Here is a 23,101-nt window from a genome sequence, read left to right as displayed (position 1 = left end):
CAGACTGTTCTACTCCTGATTGCTATTGATGAGGTTTCAATTATATGCCGTTAGAGGCATAACAGAGGACGGGTGTGTGGTAGATTAAACCAACAGCCTTGTAGCCTTGCTTTAAAAAACCGTAATATACCAAGAATTTTCATTAATTTCTTGGTGACAGATACAATTGTTAAAAGGACACAGCTGAAACAAGAATCAAGATTACATTTGTGAAGACCTGCTCCCACCATGATTCAAACGTGTGCCACATACGACACGCCCCTTAAATAATTAAAGACTTCCGCGTAGGCTACTCCGGTGTATCCTCGCTCTGATCTCCTTCAGAAGCCTCCTCTCTCCTCGCTCCTCGTCTCCTTCAGGTGCATTTAAGCAATTGGAAGATCCTTCATCATGGCGGAGGGGAAACAACTTCCGGGTTGACGAAGGAGAGAGGAGACGAGGAGGCACAATTCAACGTAATGAAAAGCACCCAGTGTCCCCACTGCCGACATGAGCAGCGTGAGAGTCGCGCGAGTCCTGCGTGGCTGCTGCGGCGCATCAACTAGAGATTCCAAGGCTCGCCGCAGTCAAATCAGTATCATGTGAGTATTCCACAGCGATTACAATGTCTGTATCTGCATATGTGACGCACATGACGAGAAAATACACAATATGAGAGGGCCAGAAGTTCTCCATCATCTCTACTCCTTTCCCTCTCTCCCACTCTCTCCTCCTGTAGCTCAGTCCCTGTTCCAGCGCATGTAAAGTAAAATTACATCATAATTTTTGTTGTCCATAATTATTAAACGCAAACTCCATGTAAACAGATGGAACCAGCAGTTGCTGCGCCGCTGCAGACATGCAGATGAAGACGCAAGGTATGTGAACAGGAACACGCACGAGAGACGCAGCAGCTCAGCAACGCCATGCACAAGCTCTCGGCGTGCTGTGTGTGAACTGCCACTCATGTTTAGCTTAGTCTGTAAAAATGCTCTACCTAGCTTGCACTCTGTTGACAAATGACTGATGATGACGTGGTGGACGGTTGATGACGATTTGACCCAAAATACACTTGGAGACAATATGGGCGATCCACTTGTAAATTTGTACGTAATGAAGTTAAATGTGAGAGTGAAAATAAAGCCAGTCATGCAGCACGTCATTTTATTCATATTTTACACCTAACTACATCACTAAAGTCAGTCTTGTAAAGTTTTTACCAACCATAACTCATCCTGACTGGGTCAACATATATAAGCCCATACATATCACAAGTTAAAAAATATCATAGGGAAAAGGCTCAGTGCCCTCTGCCTGGAACAGAGATCTCCCTTTTCCACCCCGCCCTGTGCCTCTCCTGGGCCAAGGGTCAAGAGCCAAGGGCGTGTCGCCCTCCCAGCCCCCCTGGAAGCTCCGCCCCTGCACTCACTATCTGAAAGCATGTTCGATGTGTGTTTTCAGAAATGACATGCTGGTGAGTCCTGTTGTCACTCTGCTATGAGAAGGCTGGCCCTGCTGAGTCACAAAGTAATTTTTGATCAAACACAATTTGCCCCTTCGAATGTGCTCTCCCATGACATCAACTCATCTATGAGCAGGAAATGATTTCTCACCACGACTGAGCATCTTTCAGTCAGTGGGGGTGTCAAACAGACAGGTGTGGCCTGTGATGGCCTGTTTCTATCATACACTCTCTCAGAGCTGAAGGTTTTTGCTTTGTGAGCAGTGCAGCACAGACAGACATACAGTCTCTCTCCAGGTCCTCCTCTGTGGGAAGTGATAAGAACAAGAACAGATAAGTCAAATACAAAGCCAACCACAGAGTCTTCATCATGTTCCAAATGCTGTGCTGAATGAAATGAACCTCAATATGTTCTCCACTCTTCAAAGAGAAGACTGTGATTGGCTAACGAGAGGAACCACCTAATGTCCTGAGTTGGAGTCAGTGATCACATGATCAGGGCTGTATTTAATGCAATGCATTAAGAGAGATCTACGATCTTTTTTTTTTTTTTTTTTTTATGGTACATGTAATATTTAAAATATATCCCTTAATGTTGTCGTCAGTCCTATTTTTTGCAACTTGGACATTTGTAATTGTTCTTCAATCTTCCCACTTCAGGAACTGTGGCTGTTAGAGGAGCAGTTGCAGACTTTAAATATCTCATGTATTAGTAATGGTGTGGTGTGTCTAATAATTGGTGCCACTGTTCTCTACAGTGATTTTCACTGTGGACTCTTAGATGTTGTTGTCAGTGTCTGCACAGACAGGTGAACATTGTTTCAGACAAATGGGGTCTCAAACATTTGTTTCAAGATTAGCTGAAAGAAAGAACCAGTGCCATGCTGTGGTTACTATTGGCACATGTTGCTCATGCTGCTGGTAACATTGACGTGCTGTATGTTCATTGGCTCACCTGCTCCTTTCCAAACATATCATGGCAGCTGTTTGGTTGACACAGCAGTCAATGGAATACCTGTGTGCTGGCACAACTGTCAGGCAGAAATACCAGGTCACTGTGGGTGGACACCATGAGACGTTCAGGCTAACACCAACATGAACACATTAATCCTGAAGCACAGCTGGTCCTGAGGATTTCCGCCAATGTTACCCATAATGCACTGTGTTCTGAGTGAAAAACACTGAATAATTGGGTGCATATTTGCAACAACTATAGAATTACTACTTATTATTTCATCACTTCAGGATGACTCAGAACCATTTAAGCTTTGCTAACTTTCAACCTTCATGGTACCAAATTTTTTATAGAGCTTTGCAAAATGTTTGCAAATGAATATATCAGTTTGATCGCTCAAATTGATTTCTTCAATATTTTTAAAACATACTGGGCATTAGAGTTATGCTGTGTGACTGTTGTGCATGAAAACACTGCAGAGACTTCCTCTTTGAAACCACATAGACAAAGAGAGCAGAGTTGCCTCGAAGAGTACACGACCAAACTGTAGTGAGAGCTAATGTTTGACTGTTGACCACATGGAGGATAAAGAGCATCCTTACACCTCTGTCTCAATGTGTCACAATAAACAACCTGCAAAGATATCTGGGAAAGGCATTGTCAGTCCACTTCAGGTGTACACTCACTATCTGAAAGCATGTTCAATGAGTGTTTTCAGAAATGACATGCTGGTGAGTCCTGTTGTCACTCTGCTATGAGAAGGCTGGCCCTGCTGAGTCACAACTGTATCAGTCATGTTCATGTTTGCAGAGGCTTGCTCTTAAATTTGAGGTCTGTTCATGCAAGGTTCATTATTGTTGCTCGGGGTTTTAAATGCTTTTTATTTTTCTTTGAAGAAACTAGGAAGAAGAACTCAGTCATGTTTCAAGATTGATTGACATTCTGTAAAGTTTGGCTTTCTCACAGTCTCTTGTGCTCTCCCACCAGCTCTCTCTTTCTCTTTCTCTCAATCTCTTTTTGATAGAAATACCCATCTATAGTGCAACTATATAGCAAATGCCCAAATGCTTATTTTGTCTTGTGAACAGGGAAACACTGCCAGAGAGAGAAATCACACCTGAATGAATCATCGAAATAATTAACATAAATTGCCCCTTCGAATGTGCTCTCCCATGACATCAACTCATCTGTGAGCAGGAAATGATTTCTCACCACAACTGAGCATCTTTCAGTCAGTGGGGGTGTCAAACAGACAGGTGTGGCCTGTGATGGCCTGTTTCTATCATACACTCTCTCAGAGCTGAAGGTTGTTGCTTTGTGAGCAGTGCAGGACAGACAGACATACAGTCTCTCTCCAGGTCCTCCTGTGTGGGACGTGATTTAGTTTTAATGTCAATTTTCCAGTGTGAACGCTCTCTCAAGTGCCTGAGCCCACAGGCACCACACAGATGAGTTGTGTGTGGTTGTGTGTTTGCACGTTGTCAAGTCCAGTTTTACTGAGAGTAGAGAAATTGCACATTTGACAGCACAGGTCATACTGTATCCAGGAGGCTTGGAAAGCAATTTTTATTAGTTTACTGCAGTGCAAGACTTTACATTCAGTATATTGTGGTGAAATTTGACAGCAATGGTCCTATTTTCAAAAGAAAATGACATCGTAAAGCTTGATAGACATATTCTTCTTCCAGAGAAACAAAGTACAATTAATATCTCCCTCTGTCTTGTCGATCTGTTGATCCTGTGCTCCCTCAAAGCAGCGTAATGGAGGCTGTCTGAATCTTGACAATCCTGGTAAGAAAACATCATTTAACATTTAATCACCATAAAAATATGATGCATGTATGTCTGTATGGAAGAGAGCAACAGCAACACCTGAACAATACAGTGATCACATTGATATACCAACACTGAGAAAATAATACTTCTGTGCTTTAGAAAACAGTCATTTCTTCTGTACTTCAAAAATACTCACCACTGCATTTGGAGTCAAGGCAGCTGAAGATTTTCATTCTGGTAAAGAATGAAAAAGAACAAATGCTCTCAAATTTTACTGAGATGGTGTAAATGATTCAATGTAGAACCACACAACAGTCACTTCATGCTCTAACACCAGTAACCATTTAACAATGTAAAACCTCCATCAAATTATGACCTCTTTAGTTAATAATTCTGTTGAATTGTTTAGTTTTCCACAAAGTGACGACTGAAAATCTGAAGTTTCTGATGATAGTTACAACTGGTAAACTCTGAAATGAATAAATATGTTCCCACAGTATGTGGAAGAGTTCAGTATGGTGGAACATGTTGATTTGTGACACTGTCTTGATTTGGTTGGTTTTATAATTCATATCAACGTAAAATGGATGCACCTCCAGTATTAAGTACCTAAATACACACCATCAAAAGTGATCAATGAAAGTTTACTTACCTCCACATTGACAGCTGTTTCTGTTGTTCTTTCCATATGCTGCATTTGCCAGTAAAACAACCAAGATTTTGGTGAATGTCAAAGCTCCAATCAAGATATACAGCAAGACAGAGGACTCCACCTCATCTGCAGATCCAGATTATAAGAGACTTTACAGAGCTGCAGAATATTGAGGAAATAACAATCATAGCTACTGTCTGTATGAAACATCTGCTTTCATCTTACTTACCTTCAAAGTCCAGTTTGGTCCCATTTCCAAACACGATGTGTCCACATGAGACAACAGCGCAGTAGTAGGTCCCAGCATGAGACAGATTCAGGCTCTTTATTGGGAAGTTGTAGACACAGGTGTGTGTTTGTGTGTTGGGTTTCCTCTCACACTGATCATTCCTGCCTCCATGGGTGTAAATGAGTCCTGGATGAGATTCTTCAGACTTTTTGAACCAGTAAACACTGTGTTCTTCATCACAGGTCCCAGTGTCTACTGTACAGTTCAGAGTCACAGAGTCTCCTGGCTGGATGGTCTCAGATGTTGTCTGATGGACCAAAGCTGGGACGTTCACACCTGAACCCTTTACACTGACAAAAATGCCCTCTGTAAATTCGAAGTTGTAATAATAGGCACTTATGCAGTAGTAAGTGGCTGAATCTGAAATGCGTAGATCTGTCATCTTCAAGTGGTTTTTACCTAATTCAGTATCTAATGTGAAACGTGGATTATTTTCAAATTCATCATGAAAAGTTCCATATTTTTCATTCTTGTAGTAAGTAGAGACGAGCCTTGGTTTCTGTCCCAGAGTTTGTTTATACCAGTAAAACCTCACTGCTTCACCTTTAAAAAAACACTGTAAAGTCACGCTGTCACCGACATTTGCTGATACAAATCCACTCTCTTGATGTGGATATGTGGATGATTTCAGATCATTTGTCTGAGCTGAAGAGAAAAGAGATCCACAAAGAGCAGATTTAATTGATCATCCAAATCTCGCAAAGTATTGAATACTTATTGAATAATGTCATATTACATAAAGTTACAACAATCAACCTACCGATTCTTCCCAAGAACAGATAAGTCAAATACAAAGCCAACCACAGAGTCTTCATCATGTTCCAAATGCTGTGCTGAATGAAATGAATCTCAATATGTTCTCCACTCTTCAAAGAGAAGACTGTGATTGGCTAACGAGAGGAACCACCTAATGTCGTGGGTTGGAGTTAGTGAACACGTGATCAGTGTTGTATTTAATGCATTGCATTAAGAGAGATCTTAGATCTTTTTTTTATCATGGAAATAACATTTAAAATATGTCCTTCAATGATATTCTATTTCTTGAAGTTTGAGCATTTGTGATCGCTCTTCAATCTTCCCACTTTAAGAACTGTTGCTGTTAGAGGAGCATTTTGCAGACTTTAAATATCTCATGTATTAGTAATGGTGTGGTGTGTCTAATAATTGGTGCCACTGTTCTCTACAGTGATTTTCACTGTGGACTCTTAGATGTTGTTGTCAGTGTCTGCACAGACAGGTGAACATTGTTTCAGACAAATGGGGACTGAAACATTTGTTTTAAGATTAGCTGAAAGAAAGAACCAGTGCCATGCTGTGGTTACTATTGGCACATGTTGCTCATGCTGCTGGTAACATTGACGTGCTGTGTGTTCATTGGCTCACCTGCTTCTTTCCAAACATATCATGGCAGCTGTTTGGTTGACACAGCAGTCAATGGAATACCTGTGTGCTGGCACAACTGTCAGGCAGAAATACCAGGTCACTGTGGGTGGACACCATGAGACGTTCAGGCTAACACCAATATGGACACATTAATCCTGAAGCACAGCTGGTCCTGAGGATTTCCGCCAATGTTACCCATAATGCACTGTGTTCTGAGTGAAAAACACTGAATATTTGGGTCTATATTTGCAAAAACTATAGCATTACTAGTTATTATTTCATCACTTCAGGATGACTCCATTTTAGCTTTGCTGACTTTCAGCCATCATAATCCCGAATTTGTAACAGAGCATTGCTAAATGTTTGTAAATGAATATATCAGTTTGATTGTTCAAATGATTTCTTTGATATTCTTAAAACATACTGGGCATTAGAGTTATGCTGTGTGACTGCTGTGCATGAAAACACTGCAGAGACTTCCTCTTTCAAACCACACAGACAAAGAGAGCAGAGTTGCCTCGAAGAGCACACGAGCAAACTGTAGTGAGAGCTAATGTTTGACTGTCGACCACATGGAGGATAAAGAGCATCCTTACACCTCTGTCTCAATGTGTCACAATAAACAACCTGCAAAGATATCTGGGAAAGGCATTGTCAGTCCACTTCAGGTGTACACTCACTATCTGAAAGCATGTTCAGTGAGTGTTTTCAGAAATGACATGCTGGTGAGTCCTGTTGCCACTCTGCTGTCAGAAGGCTGGCCCTGCTGAGTCACAACTGTATCAGTCATGTTCATGTTTGCAGAGGCTTGCTCTTAAATTTGAGGTCTGTTCATGCAAGGTTCATTATTGTTGCTCAGGGTTTTATATGCGTTTTATTTCTTTTTGAAGGGACCAAGACTGATTCACAATCTGTAAAGTTTGGCTTTCTCACAGTCTCTTGTGCTCTCCCACCAGCTCTCTCTTTCTCTTTCTCTTTCTCTCAACCACTTTTTGAAACAAATACCCATCTATAGTTGCAACTACACAGCAAATGACACTCTCTTAGAGCTGAAAGTTTTTGCTTTGTGAGTAGTGCAGCACAGACAGACATACAGTCTCTCTCCAGGTCCTCCTATGGGAGAAGCGATTTAGTTTTAATGTTAATTTTCCAGTGTGAACACTCTCTCAAGTGCCTGAGCCCACAGGCACCACACAGAAGAGTTGTGTGTGGTTGTGTTTTTGCACGTTGTCAAGTCCACTTTTACTGAGAGTAGAGCAATTGCACGTTTGACAGCACAGGTCATACTTAGGGTTGGGTACCGAAATTCAAAAGTCAAAAGCGGCGGGTACCGGGTACCCATAAAAAATATTTACTTGCGGTTCTGCTTATCAGTTCTTGGACGCACTTGTAACCTTATTTTACAATGTCTGCATGTCTGCCATGAGTCAGGACCTGTCTGTTACGTGACTATGTCACGCATTCACGCTGACTTCAACACGCCGGAGACAAAAAAAAAAAAAAAAACACTGCAGAAACAAGAGGAAAAAGCTGTGGCTAACTGGGCTAACTATGTATGATGGACCATGGAAAACGCTCTAAAGTGTGGCTTCATTTTCAAAGACAAAGAGATTAAAAAGGAAAGTGCAACATATGTCATAAGCTAATTAGCTGCAAGACAGGTTGCACGTCAAATTTGACGAAACATTTACGACTGCATGGCATCGACCTGAAAGACTGTACAGTGTTTGATGCGGTCGTCAACACCCGACACAGCCAGTGCTAATGTTGCTTCAAGCAGCGTTAGCACCTTGCCAGCAGCCCCAACAGAGACACCGTTCACGTTGGCGAAAAAGAGGCTGACAAAAGAGAAAACTGAGGAGTGTCACCGTGCGGTAACCCCAGTGGGCCGACGTGCTATTTGGGCCGACAGTCGGCCACTTATTTTTATTTATTTATTTTTTTTAAATATTGGTCTGACCGGCCCATACAGACAGTTGATCAGTGGCCCAATTGACACTGGGCTGGCCCAATCACATCGTTAAACACCCATTCGCTTTGGCCCTGCCGCGTAATGCATTCGGCAAAAACAAAAAAAGGAAAAAAGTCAGTGCAAGAGTTTGTTCGTAAACACCGACTGCCCCTCGACACGCGCTGGTCTGCGGCCCATAGGTTATTTTCTTCACTGACACGTGACGGGGCTCATCTCGCCCAATCATATCATGAAACACATCCCCTCTTTTACGTTGGTAACGTAATGTGTTAGGGTCTGCGAGAATGGAGAGAAAAAAAGAAAAAAAGAAGCTGGCCCTTCAAGCCAGCACTGCAAAATGCACAAAAAATTCTGCTAGGTTTGCCATGGCGGGGCCTTCATCAACTCCCGTGGCCAATGACAGTGGTGGTGGCGACATTGCACAGCGACATGCAGTAAAACCTGCAGTCAGCTGGACTGCTTTCAGAACACTTGTAATGAGTAAAGCAACCCTCCCCCTTGGTAAATCTAACAATGATAAAATGTCAATCATGTATTCTTGACTAATGTTCTATGACATAGGTTAGTTTGTATTCTAGTTAGTTTTTTAATACCTGTCTACGCAGGTATTTTTAAGACATTGTGTATGTAGCCCTCTCCCTCATTCATGTGTCATCATCCCTCTTAAGTTTTCAGTTTCTACACTGCTATTTTTATCTTGAAGGTTTGCCAATAATTAAATCTCTCTCTCTCTCTCTTTTTCTCTCTCGAACATACATACACAGAGTTCAAAGTTCATTCAGGAGTTCAGCTACATTCTTACTTTTGGACTGAGTCACTTCACAATTTATTGAGTACTACTCTTGGAAGAGTTAGCATCTGATCCATCATTTCTCATCTCTATTCTTTCTTTTCTTCCTCCCTGAAACACATACAGGTGCTGATCATAAAATTAGAATATCATGGAAAAGTTGATTTATTTCAGTAATTCCATTCAAAAAGTGAAACTTGTATATTATATTCATTCATTACACACAGACTGATATATTTTGAATGTTTAGTTCTTTAATTTTAATGATTTTAAACTAACAACTAATGAAAATCCAAATTTCAGTATCTCAGTATCTTTCAGTATAACTAGAATATCACTTAAGACTGATACAAAAAAACGATTTCTAAAAATGTTGTCCAACTGAAAAGTATAAACATGAAAAGTATGAGCATGTACAGCACTCAATACTTAGTTGGGGCTCCTTTTGCCTGAATTACTGCAGCAATGCGGCGTGGCATGGAGTCGATCAGGCTGAGGCACTGCTCAGGTGTTATGAGAGCCCAGGTTGCTTTGATGGTGGCCTTCAGCTCTTCTGCGTTGTTGAGTCTGGTATCTCGCATCTTCCTCTTCACAATACCCCATAGATTTTCTATGGGGTTAAGGTCAGGGGAGTTTGCTGGCCAATCAAGAACAGCGCTGTTTTGTTTTGTGTGTTAATTCTGTTTTTTGCGACGGTACCCGGAGCTCTTTCACCAGAGATGAGCTCATGAACATCAGGGCTACAACACCAGTGGATCTATTTCCTAATTTTCTGCTCCCAGCAGTGGAAATTTTGGACATTCTGGTCAAAGGTGCGCTCACCTTTGCTCACGCAGTGAAACGCCGGAGGAGAGGTAAACGGGCGCGCTCGTACGTCTCCGCCAGCGTGGACTACGCACAGCGTTACCAGAAATATTTCTTTCCAACGTGCGTTCACTGCCCAACAAAATGGAGGAATTACAACTGCTGTCGGGTAAAAACAGAGACTTTTCCTCATCTGCGGTTTTGTGCTTCATCGAAACGTGGACCTACGGACTAATCCCGGACTCTGCGCTGCAGCTGGCTGGCTTCCAACTCTTCCGCGCGGACAGAGACTCGGAACTTTCCGGCAAAACTAAAGGTGGAGGAATCTGTTTCTACATCAACAGTGGTTGGTGCAACGACGTGACAGTGATCCAGCAGCACTGTTCTCCTGACCTGGAATCTTTTCTCATAAACTGTAAGCCCTTTTATTCACCCCGTGAGTTCGCCTCATTCATTCTGGTCGGCGTTTACATCCCGCCGCAGGCCAACGTGCAGGAGGCACAGCGCGCGCTTGCAGACCAGATACTGCGTGTGGAGCGGACCAATCCGGACTCTTTAGTTATTGTCCTTGGCGACTTTAACAAAGGTAACCTCACTCACGAACTCCCCAAATACAGACAGTTTATTAAATGCCCGACCAGAGAGGAGAATATTCTGGATCACTGTTACACCACTGTCAGGGATGCTTATCACGCCGTCACCCGCGCCGCACTCGGCCACTCCGACCACGTCATGGTCCACCTGATTCCTACGTACAGGCAGAAACTAAAGCTCTGCAAACCCGTAGTGAGGACATCAAGGAAGTGGACCAGTGAGGCTGTGGAGGATCTCCAGGCGTGTTTGGACTCTACTGACTGGGATGTGTTCAGGACTGCTACCAACAGTCTGGATGAGTACACGGAGGCTGTGACGTCCTACATCAGCTTCTGTGAGGACTGCTGTGTTCCATCACGCACCAGGGTGAGTTACAACAATGACAAACCCTGGTTCACAGCCAAACTCAGACAGCTAAGGTTGGCAAAGGAAGAGGCCTTCAGGAGTGGGGACAAAGACAGATTCAGAGAGGCGAAGTACAGGTTTAGCAAGGCGGTGAAAGAGGCTAAACGGCTGTAGTCTGAGAAGCTTCAACACCACTTCTCAGCTAATGACTCTGCGTCTGTCTGGAAAGGGCTTAGGCAAATCACCAACTACAAGCCTAAAGCCCCCCAGTCCATCAACGATCGACGCCTAGCCAACGACCTGAATGAGTTCTACTGCCGCTTTGAAAGGCAAAGGGACAGTCCAGCAACCATCCCCCACGACACCTCCCAACAGCTCCAGCTCCAGTCACCTCCACCAATTCCCACCTTAAAGGACCCCCCCCACCCCTCCCCACCCACCTCAGTGATGACTCTTTCCATTCATGAGAGAGATGTCAACAAACTCTTCAGGAGACAGAACCCCCGGAAAGCAGCTGGACCAGATTCTGTCTCCCCATTCGCCTTGAAGCACTGTGCTGATCAGCTGTCTCCAGTGTTCACAGACATTTTTAACACCTCACTGGAGACATGTCATGTGCCAGCCTGCTTCAAGTCCTCAACCATCATCCCAGTTCCCAAGAAGCCAAGGACTACAGGACTTAATAACTTCAGACCCGTTGCCCTGACCTCTGTGGTCATGAAGTCCTTCGAGCGCCTTGTGCTCTCACACCTCAAAGACATCACCGACCCTCTCCTGGACCCCCTGCAGTTTGCCTACAGAGCCAACAGGTCTGTAGATGACGCGGTCAACCTGGCCCTCCACCTCATCCTCCAGCACCTGGACTCCGCAGGAACCTACGCCAGGATCCTGTTTGTGGATTTCAGCTCTGCCTTTAACACCATCATTCCAACCCTGCTCCAGGAGAAGCTCTCCCAGCTGAGAGTGCCTGACTCCACCTGCAGATGGATTACAGACTTCCTGTCTGACAGGAAACAGTGCGTGAAGCTGGGGAAACACATCTCCGACTCAAAGACCATCAGCACCGGATCCCCTCAGGGCTGTGTTCTTTCTCCTCTGCTCTTCTCCCTGTACACGAACAGCTGCACCTCCAGTCATCAGTCTGTCAAGCTGCTGAAGTTTGCGGAGGACACCACTCTCATCGGACTCATCTGTGATGGCGACGAGTCCCCTACAGGTGGGAGGTTGACCTGGTGCAAACAGAACAACCTAGAGCTCAATGCTCTAAAGACAGTGGAGATGGTTGTGGACTTTAGGAAAAACTCAGCATCACCTGCCCCCATCACCCTCTGTGACTCTACTATTGACACTGTGGAGTCCTTCCGCTTCCTGGGAACTATCATCTCCCAGGACCTCAAGTGGGAGCCGAACATCAGCTCCCTCATCAAGAAAGCACAGCAGAGGATGTACTTCCTACGGCAACTGAAGAAATTCAGTCTGCCAAAGACAATGATGGTGCACTTCTACACAGCCATCATTGAGTCCATCCTCAGCTCCTCCATCACCATCTGGTACGCTGCTGCCACTGCCAAGGACAAGGGCAGACTGCAGCGTGTCATTCGGTCTGCAGAGAAGGTGATTGGCTGCAATCTCCCGTCTCTCCAGGACCTGTACACCTCCAGAACCCTGAGGCGTGCAGGAAAGATTGTGGCTGATCCCTCCCACCCTGGACATAAACTCTTTGAGACACTCCCCTCTGGCAGGAGGCTGCGGTCCATCAGGACCAAAACCTCACGCCACAAGAACAGTTTTTTCCCGTCTGCTGTCAGCCTTATTAACAAGGCACGGAACCCCCCCTGACACTTCACACTTCACCTCTGACTCTACTTGTCAGTGACATTGCCACAACCATATGCATTACATTAACGCTCTACTTGGACTCCCTTGAAAAAACAGTCTGTGCCTCTGTTAAAAAAAAAAAAAAAAAGACTTGTGTACATATATTTATATTGTGAGATTTTTTATTTTACTACTGCTACAGTTCTTCTATTGTTGTATTTTTATTTATTTTCTTATTTTTATATTATTTACTTACTGTCATATTTTTAACTTTTTAATTGCTTCTTCTTGATAGATGTGTCATGCACCAACCTCACCAAAGCAAATTCCTCGTATGTGTAAAATCGTACTTGGCAATAAAGCTTTTTCTGATTCTGATTCCGGATACCATGGTCCTTAAACCAGGTACTGGTAGCTTTGGCACTGTGAGCAGGTGCCAAGTCCTGTTGAAGAATGAAATCTGCATCTCCATAAAGTTGGTCAGCAGCAGGAAGCATGAAGTGCTCCAAAACTTCCTGATAGACAGCTGCATTGACCTTGGACCTAAGGAAACACAGTGGACCAACACCAGCAGATGACATGGCACCCCAAACCATCACTGACTGTGGAAACTTGACACTCGACCTCAGGCAATGTGGATTCTGTGCCTCTCCTCTCTTCCTCCAGACTCTGGGACCTTGATTACCAAAGGACATGCAAAATTTACTTTCATCCGAGAACATGACTTTGGACCACTCAGCAGCAGTCCAGTCCTTTTTGTCTTTAGCCCAGGTGAGATGCTTCTGACGCTGTCTCTTGTTCAAGAGTGGCTTGACACAAGGAATGCGACAGCTGAAGGCCATGTCTTGCATACGTCTGTGAGTGGTGGTTCTTGAAGCACTGACTCCAGCTGCAGTCCACTCTTTGTGAATCTCCCCGGCAGTTCTGAATGGGTTTCGTTTCACTATCCTCTCCAGGGTGCGGTTATCACTATTGCTTGTACACTTTTTGTACCACATCTTTTCCTTCCCTTTGCCTTTCTACTAATGTGCTTGGACACAGAGCTCTGTGAACATCCAGCCTCTTTAGCAATGACCTTTTTGGACTTGCCCTCCTTGTGCAAGGTGTCAATGATCGTCTTTTGGACAACTGTCAGGTCAGCAGTCTTCCCCATGATTGTGTAGCTTACAGAACTAGACTGAGAGACCATTTAAAGGCCTTTGCAGGTGTTTTGAGTTAATTAGCTGATTAGAGTGTGGCACCAGATATCTTCAATATTGACCTTTTCCACAATATTCAAATTTTCTGAGATACTCAATTGGGGGTTTTCATTAGTTGTCAGGTATAATCATCAATATTAAAAGACGTAAATACTTGAAATATGTCGGTCTGTGTGAAATTAATGTGTACATTATACAAGTTTCACTTTTTGAATGGAATTACTGAAAAAAATCAACTTTTCCATGAAATTCTAATTTTATGACCAGCACCTGTAGGTACACTCAATAGGATGAATGAAAGATTCATTACTGTGATGGAGTGGTGGAATATACTTTTTTGTAGTGTTAATTAATTAGACTTTGCGGAAGTTAACTCATTGCATGGCTTACGGTACATGGTTTTAAAGAGTTGCACAGTTGGTATACACATTGAAGAGACTGTAAAGACTGAAAAGGTGTGTGTTATCAAATGTGGTGGGCCAGTCTGGTCCAAAATGCCAGGGCCGAATTCTTGTCCCAGTCCACCCTTGAGTCAAAGGACTACATCCTTTCTCAGTCGTCGAGTTTCCATCATTCAGGTAAGTTAAATCATGTAACGTCGCCCATTTCCATCTTAAATCCTTTGGCAAAAATATCGTATTTCTTATTGTGTAGGCTATGTTTCCCTGCAAACATCAATGACATATCAACTATAAAACGAATGACCTTGTTCAGAATTAAATCAAAACGATTCTATAAGTAAGGGATAATGCCCGACGAGGTGTCCATTATCAGAAATGAATGGACGACGCGAAGCGGAGGACGGTTGCTTCCGCCGCAGCTTCCACTGCAGCTGTTTTATTAGGCCTAATCAGTGGAGGGAAGTGAGATGACTGCTTAATATTATGTTACGTGATACAAAATAGCATTTCAGAGGGCAAGTGCACCTCTTACCGCTTGTGTGTGTCCAGAGGATGATGCGAAATTTTGCTTCAAAGAATCAAAGTCCACAGTTTCCTAAATCGTTTTTATTGCAAGAAATATTATCCACCATTCACTCATTCACTCACTCATTCTGATCATTAAATGTGAAAATGTGAGAGAAATTGCACATCAGTTTTACTGAGAGTAGAGAAAGTGCACATTTGACAGCACAGGTCATACTGTATCCAGGAGGCTTGGAAAGCAATTTTTATTAGTTTACTGCAGTGCAAGACTTTACATTCAGTATATTGTGGTGAATTTTGACAGCAATGCTTCTATTTTCAAAAGAAAATGAAATCGTAAAGCTTGATAGACCTATTCCTCTTTCACAGAAACAAAGTACAATCGACATAATTCCAGCCCCTACTGCCTTACACTTGAATACACACATTCATTTTGTGTGTCCTCCCTCTGTCTTGTCGATCTGTTGATCCTGTGCTCCCTCAAAGCAGCGTAATGGAGGCTGTCTGAATCTTGACAATCCTGGAAAGAAAACATCATTTAATATTTAATCACCATAAAAATATGATGCATGTATGTCTGTATTGAAGAGAGCAACAGCAACACCTGAACAATACAGTGATCACATTGATATACCAACAGTGAGAAAATAATACTGGTAAAAAATGATCATTTCTTCTGTACTTCAAAAATACTCACCGCTGCATTCGGAGTCAAGGCAGCTGAAGATCTTGAGTCTGATTAAGAATCATAAACAACAAAAACTTTCAAAATTCATTGAGATGGTGGTGAGAAGAATGTTTTAACAGTGTAAAGCCTCCATCAATTTATGACCTCTGTCTTTATTTGGTTGGTTTTATAATCCTTATCAACTTCAAATGGATGCTCCTCCAGTATTAAGTACCTAAATACACACGATCAAAAGTGATCAATGAAATTTAATTTTATTTTTGACTTACGTCCACATTGACAGCTGTTTCTGTTGTTCTTTCCATATGCTGCATACGCCAGTAAAACAACCAGGATGGTGTTGAATGTCAAAGCTCCAATCAAGAAATACACCAAGACAGAGGACTCCACCTCATCTGCACATCCAGATTATAAGAGACTTTACAGAGCTGCAGAATATTGAGGAAATAACAATCATAGCTAAAGTCTGTATGAAACATCTGCTTTCATCTTACCTACCTTTAAAGTCCAGTTCGGTCCCATTTCCAAACAGTATGTGTCCACATGAGACAACAGCGCAGTAGTAGGTCCCAGCATGAGACAGATTCAGGCTCTTCATTGGCAAGTTGTAGACACAGGTGTGTGTTTGTGTGTTGGGTTTCCTCTCACACTGATCATTCCTGCCTCCATGAGTGTAAATGAGTCCTGGATGAGATTCTTCAGAGTTCTTGAACCAGTAAACACTGTGTTCTTCATCACAGGTCCCAGTGTCTACTGTACAGTTCAGAGTCACAGAGTCTCCTGGCTGGATGGTCTCAGATGCTGACTGATGGACCAAAGCTGGGACGTTCACACCTGAACCCTTTACACTGACAACAATGCCGTCTCCAAATTTAAAGTTATAAAAATAGCCACTTACACAGTAGTAAGTAGCTGAATCTGAAATGCGTAGATCTGTCATCTTCAAGTGGTTTTTACCTATTTCAGTGTCCAATGTGAAGCGTGGATCATTTTCAAATTCATTGTGAAAAGTTCCATATTTGTCAAACTTGTGGTAACTCGAGACAAGCCTTGGTTTCTGTCCCAGAGTTTGTTTATACCAGTTGAACATCACTGTGTCAGCTTCAATGAAACACTGTAAAGTCACGCTGTCACCGACATTTACTGATACAAATCCACTTTCTTGATGTACATTTGTGGATGATTTCAGATCATTTGTCTGAGCTGAAGAGAAAAGAGATCCACAAAGAGCAGATTTAATTGATTATCCAAATCTCGCAGAGTATTGAATACTTATTGAATAATGTCATATTACATAAAGTTACAACAATCAACTTACTGATTCTTCCCAAGAACAGATAAGTCCAATACAAAGCCAACCACAGAGTCTTCATCATGTTCCAAATGCTGTGCTGAATGAAATGAATCTCAATATGTTCTCCACTCTTCAAAGAGAAGACTGTGATTGGCTTACGAGAGGAACCACCTAATGTCCTGAGCTGGAGTCAGTGATCACATGATCAGTGATGTATTTAATGCATTGAATTAAGAGAGATCTACGATCATTTTTTTTTTTTTTTTTATCGTGCATGTAATATTTAAGATATATCCCTTAATGTTGTCATCAGTCCTATTTTTTGCAGCTTGAGCATTTGTAATTGTTCTTCAATCTTCCCACTTTAAGAACTGTGGCTGTTAGAGGAGCATGTTGTAGACTTTAAATATCCCATGTATTAGTAATGGTGTGGTGTGTCTAATAATTGGTGCCACTGTTCTCGACAATGATTTTCACTGTGGACTCTTAGATGTTGTTGTCAGTGTTTGCACAGACAGGTGAACATTGTTTCAGACAAATGGGGTCTGAAACATTTGTTTCAAGATTAGCTGAAAGAAAGAACCAGTGCCATGCTGTGGTTACTATTGGCACATGTTGCTCATGCTGCTGGTAACATTCACATGCGGTATGTTCATTGGCTCACCTGCTCCTTTCCAAACATATCATGGCAGCTGTTTGGTTGACACAGCAGTCAATGGAATACCTGTGTGCTGGCACAACTGTCAGGCAGAAATACCAGGTCACTGTGGGTGGACACCATGAGACGTTCAGGCTGACACCAACATGGAAACATTAATCCTGAAGCACAGCTGCTCCTGAGGATTTCTGCCAATGTTATCCATAATTTATTGTATTATAAGTGAAAAACGCTGAGTAATTAGGTGCATATTTGCAACAACTATAGCATTACTAGTTTTTATTTCATCACTTCAGGATGACTCAGCAGAATTTTATGGTTTGACGACTTTGAGCAATGATAATATCAAATTTGTTACAGAGCTTTGCTCAGTGTTTGCAAATGAATATATCAGTTTGATCGCTCAAATTGATTTCTTCAATATTTTTAAAACATACTGGGCATTAGAGTTATGCTGTGTGACTGTTGTGCATGAAAACACTGCAGAGACTTCCTCTTTGAAACCACACAGACAAAGAGAGCAGAGTTGCCTTGAAGAGCACACGACCAAACTGTAGTGAGAGCTAATGTTTGACTGTCGACCACATGGAGGATAAAGAGCATCCTTACACCTCTGTCTCAATGTGTCACAATAAACAACCTGCAAAGATATCTGGGAAAGGCATTGTCAGTCCACTTCAGGTGTACACTCACTATCTGAAAGCATGTTCAATGAGTGTTTTCAGAAATGACATGCTGGTGAGTCCTGTTGCCACTCTGCTATGAGAAGGCCGGCCCTGCTGAGTCACAACTGTATCAGTCATGTTCATGTTTGCAGAGGCTTGCTCTTAATTTTGAGGTGTGTTCATGTGAGGCTCATGATTGTTGCTGAGAGTTTTATATGCTTTTTAATTCTTTTTGAAGTGACCAGAAAGAGGAACCCAGTCATGTTTCAAGATTGATTGACATTCTGCAAAGTTTGGCTTTCTCACAGTCTCTTGTGCTCTCCCACCAGCTCTCTTTCTCTTTCTCTCAATCACAGTTTAAAACAAATACCATCTTTAATTGCAACGACACAGCAAATGCCCAAATGCATTTTTTGTCTTGTGAACAGGGAAACACTGCCAGAGAGAGAAATAACACCTGAATGTATTGATAAACACATTTTTTGATCAAACACAATTTGCATCTTCGAATGTGCTCTCCCATGACATCAACTCATCTATGAGCAGGAAATGATTTCTCACCACGACTGAGCATCTTTCCGTCAGTGGGGGTGTCAAACAGACAGGTGTGGCCTGTGATGGCCTGTTTCTATCATACACTCTCTCAGAGCTGAAGGTTTTTGCTTTGTGAACAGTGCAGCACAGACAGACATACAGTCTCTCTCCAGGTCCTCCTCTGTGGGAAGTGATTTAGTTTTAATGTTAATTTTCCAGTGTGAACACTCTCTCAAGTGCCTGAGCCCACAGGCACCACACAGATGAGTTGTGTGTGGTTGTGTGTTTGCATGTTGTCAAGTCAAGTTTTACTGAGAGTAGAGAAATTGCACATTTGACAGCACAGGTCATACTGTATCCAGGAGGCTTGGAAAGCAATTTTTATTAGTTTACTGCAGTGCAAGACTTTACATTCAGTGTATTGTGGTGAAATTTGACAGCAATGCTCCTATTTTCAAAAGAAAATGACATCGTAAAGCTTGATAGACATATTCTTCTTCCAGAGAAACAAAGTACAATCGATGTATTTCCAGCTCCTACTGCCTTACACTTGAATACACACATTCATTTTGTGTGTCCTCTCTCTGTCTTGTCGATCTGTTGATCCTGTGCTCCCTCAAAGCAGCGTAATGGAGGCTGTCTGAATCTTGACAATTCTGGTAAGAAAACATCATTTAACATTTAATCACCATAAAAATATGACGCATGTATGTCTGTATTGAAGAGAGCAACAGCAACACCTGAACAATACAGTGATCACATTGATATACCAACACTGAGAAAATAATACTTCTCTGCTTTAGAAAACAGTCATTTCTTCTGTACTTCAAAAATACTCACCACTGCATTTGGAGTCAAGGCAGCTGAAGATCTTGAGTCTGATTAAGAATTAAAATCAATAAAAGCTTTCAAAATTCATTGAGATGGTGGTGAGAAGAATGTTTTAACAGTGTAAAGCCTCCATCAATTTATGACCTCTGTCTTGATTTGGTTGGTTTTATAATCCATATCAACGTAAAATGGATGCTCCTCCAGTATTAAGTACCTAAATACACACGATCAAAAGTGATCAATGAAAGTTAACTTACGTCCACATTGACAGCTGTTTCTGTTGTTCTTTCCATATGCTGCATATGCCAGTAAAACAAGCAGGATGGTGTTGAATGTCAAAGCTCCACTCAAGAAATACACCAAGACAGAGGACTCCACCTCATCTGCACATCCAGATTATAAGAGACTTTACAGAGCTGCAGAATATTGAGGAAATAACAATCATAGCTACTGTCTGTATGAAACATCTGCTTTCATCTTACGTACCTTTAAAGTCCCGTTTGGTCCCATTTCCAAACAGTATGTGTCCACATGAGGCAACAGCGCAGTAGTAGGTCCCAGCATGAGACAGATTCAGGCTCTTCATCGGCAAGTTGTAGACACAGGTGTGTGTTTGTGTGTTGGGTTTCCTCTCACACTGATCATTCCTGCCTCCATGGGTGTAAATGAGTCCTGGATGAGATTCCTCAGATTTCTTGAACCAGTAAACACTGTGTTCTTCATCACAGGTCCCAGTGTCTACTGTACAGTTCAGAGTCACAGAGTCTCCTGGCTGGATGGTCTCAGATGCTGACTGATGGACCAAAGCTGGGACGTTCACACCTGAACCCTTTACACTGACAAAAATGCCGTCTCCAAATTCAAAGATGTAATAATAGCTACTTGCACAGTAGTAAGTAGCTGAATCTGAAATGCGTAGATCTGTCATCGTCAAGTGATTTTTACCTATTTCAGTGTCCAATGTGAAACGTGGATTATTTTCAAATTCATTGTGAAAATTTCCATATTTGTCAAACTTGTAGTAACTAGAGACGAGCATTGGTTTCTGTCCCAGAGTTTGTTTATACCAGTTGAACATCACTGTGTCACCTTCAATGAAACATTGCAAAGTCACGCTGTCACCGACATTTGCTGATATAAATCCACTCTCTTGATGTGGATATGTGGATGATTTCAGATCAGTTGTCTGAGCTGAAGAGAAAAGAGATCCACAAAGAGCAGATTTAATTGATCGTCCAAATCTAGCAAAATATTGAATACTTATTGAATAATGTCATATTGCATGAAGTTACAACAAACAACTTACCGATTCTTCCCAAGAACAGATAAGTCAAATACAAAGCCAACCACATTGCGTCTCTCTTGCATTAAGAGAGATCTACAATATATTTTTTTTTTTATTGTGCACTTTAGATTTTAAATGTGTCCCTTAATGGTGTTGTCAGTTGTATTTTTGGCAGCATGAGAATTTATCATTGCTCTTCAATCTTCCCACTTTAAGAACTGTGGCTGTTAGAGGAGCATTGTGCAGACTTTAAATATCTCATGTATTAGTAATGGTGAGGTGTGTCTAATAATTGGTGCCACTGTTCTCTCCAGTGATTTTCACTGTGGACTCTTAGATGTTGTTGTCAGTGTCTGCACAGACAGGTGAACATTGTTTCAGACAAATGGGGACTGAAACATTTGTTTCAAGATTAGCTGAAAGAAAGAACCAGTGCCATGCTGTGGTTACTATTGGCACATGTTGCTCGTGCTGTGGGTAACATTCACGTGCTGTGTGTTCATTGGCTCACCTGCTCCTTTCCAAACATATCATGGCAGCTGTTTGGCTGACACAGCAGTCAATGGAATACCTGTGTGCTGGCACAACTGTCAGGCAGAAATACCAGGTCACTGTGGGTGGACACCATGAGACGTTCAGGCTAACACCAACATGAACACATTAATCCTGAAGCACATGTAGTCCGGAGGATTTCTGCCAATGTCAAACTCAAATCACTATAAAAGAGACTCTGAGACAGTTGTTTACTCTCCTGCTGTGGTTATTACTTTCAAGCTGGTGACAAAATTACAGATACCACCAAAAATAATGCAATGCAGAACAACAAACAACAACAACAGTCTGCTCTTATGTTCATGCTCTGTTGTATTGCTGTTAAATACATTACAGTTGTAGCAGCGCGACACTTTGAAAACACTCACCTCTGCATTGGAAGCCACAAATTCATTGTGAAAATTTGCATTTTTGTCATGCTTGTAGATAGTAGAGACAAGCCTTGGTTTCTGTCCCAGAGTTTGTTTATACCAATAAAACCTCATTGCGTCACCTTCATAGAAGCACTGCAAAGTCACGTTGTCACCGACATTTGCTGATACAAATCCACTCTCTTGATGTAAATATGTGGATGATTTCAGATCAGTTGTCTGAGCTGAAGAGAAAAGAGATCCACAAAGAGCAGATTTAATTGATCATCAAAATCTCTTGCAAAGTATTACACCATATTATATAAAGTTACAACAAACAACTTACCGATTCTTCCCAAGAACAGATAAGTCAAATACAAAGCCAACCACAGAGTCTTCATCATGTTCCAAATGCTGTGCTGAATGAAATGAATCTCAATATGTTCTCCACTCTTCAAAGAGAAGACTGTGATTGGCTAACGAGAAGAACCACCTAATGTCCTGAGTTGGAGTCAATGATCACATGATCAGTGTTGTATTTAATGCATTGGGCGGAGTTTTGGGAGCTGGCACTGACTCAGCTGATTCCCATTTCAATCCCAGACGGGATCAAGACGGCGAACAGTGGAGGGCTCGTCGCCAGATTATTTCTGCCTCTCAGTGGTATAGTCGGCCCTCTACGTAGTTCCTAGTGAATTATGTATACCCCCTTGTGATAGTCTGTTCTTGTATACTTCGTGATTGCTCACTGGATTTTTGTTCGAAACTTCCCCCGCAGAGGGTCCTCCTGTTCCAGTTACCAGTGTCCTGCTCCCTGCATCATCATCCCTGCCACCTCGCCGCTGGACCCCGCTCAGCCATCTGCCTCTAGCCCGCACCACCATCCGTGTCCTCTCCTGCACTTCACCACCACGTGTCATCTCGACCTACGGAGACTCTTGTCCACCATACTGCACTCCATTACATCCTCAGGATCCACATGTCTCCCCCAGATCCTGTGCCGTCTTTATCACTCTGCGAACTCACCACGATACCATTTTCTCGAGAGTTTGCCAGAACACTGTTTACAATAAACTCTTTAACCGGTCACTCCACACTTGAGTCTGCATCCCATAACTACTTTGGTCATCACATGGACTATACAACTGCTCCAAGTAATCTGTAAATGTAACCAGGTTGAAATTATATCGTTATTTGCACATTTGAAATGTCACCAAATCCTGAATATTGTTCTCTATATGTGTAAGGTGTGTTTTATTTGCTATATTTATGCTTGTGTGTTGTATTCAGACCTAAGTAT

General features: G+C 42.3%; 2 protein-coding genes and 1 pseudogene across 2 annotated transcripts; all 3 read right to left on the bottom strand.

Annotated features, from left to right (window-relative positions):
* Window positions 1–3,788: 3,788 nt before the first annotated feature.
* LOC139351816 (uncharacterized) lies at window positions 3,789–5,931 on the bottom strand (annotated as a pseudogene).
* A 9,413-nt stretch (window positions 5,932–15,344) lies between these two features.
* LOC139351252 (uncharacterized) lies at window positions 15,345–17,005 on the bottom strand. The gene is made up of 5 exons (XM_070993056.1): window positions 16,951–17,005; window positions 16,131–16,835; window positions 15,902–16,027; window positions 15,644–15,679; window positions 15,345–15,469 (listed from the first exon to the last, which is right to left on the bottom strand). Exons 1-5 carry the CDS (start codon window positions 17,003–17,005, stop codon window positions 15,345–15,347), a joined length of 1,047 nt encoding a protein of 348 aa, XP_070849157.1.
* A 2,314-nt stretch (window positions 17,006–19,319) lies between these two features.
* LOC139351254 (uncharacterized) lies at window positions 19,320–22,205 on the bottom strand. The gene is made up of 5 exons (XM_070993057.1): window positions 22,148–22,205; window positions 20,101–20,805; window positions 19,872–19,997; window positions 19,624–19,661; window positions 19,320–19,439 (listed from the first exon to the last, which is right to left on the bottom strand). The coding sequence occupies exons 1-5, from the start codon at window positions 22,203–22,205 to the stop codon at window positions 19,320–19,322; spliced, it is 1,047 nt and encodes a 348-aa protein (XP_070849158.1).
* Between the last annotated feature and the right edge of the window lie 896 nt (window positions 22,206–23,101).

The sequence above is a fragment of the Chaetodon trifascialis genome, chromosome 23, assembly GCF_039877785.1.
Source record: "Chaetodon trifascialis isolate fChaTrf1 chromosome 23, fChaTrf1.hap1, whole genome shotgun sequence".
Classification (NCBI taxonomy): domain Eukaryota; kingdom Metazoa; phylum Chordata; class Actinopteri; order Chaetodontiformes; family Chaetodontidae; genus Chaetodon; species Chaetodon trifascialis.
Note: the sequence above shows the minus strand (reverse complement) of the source record. Positions and strands in the feature narration are given on the sequence as shown.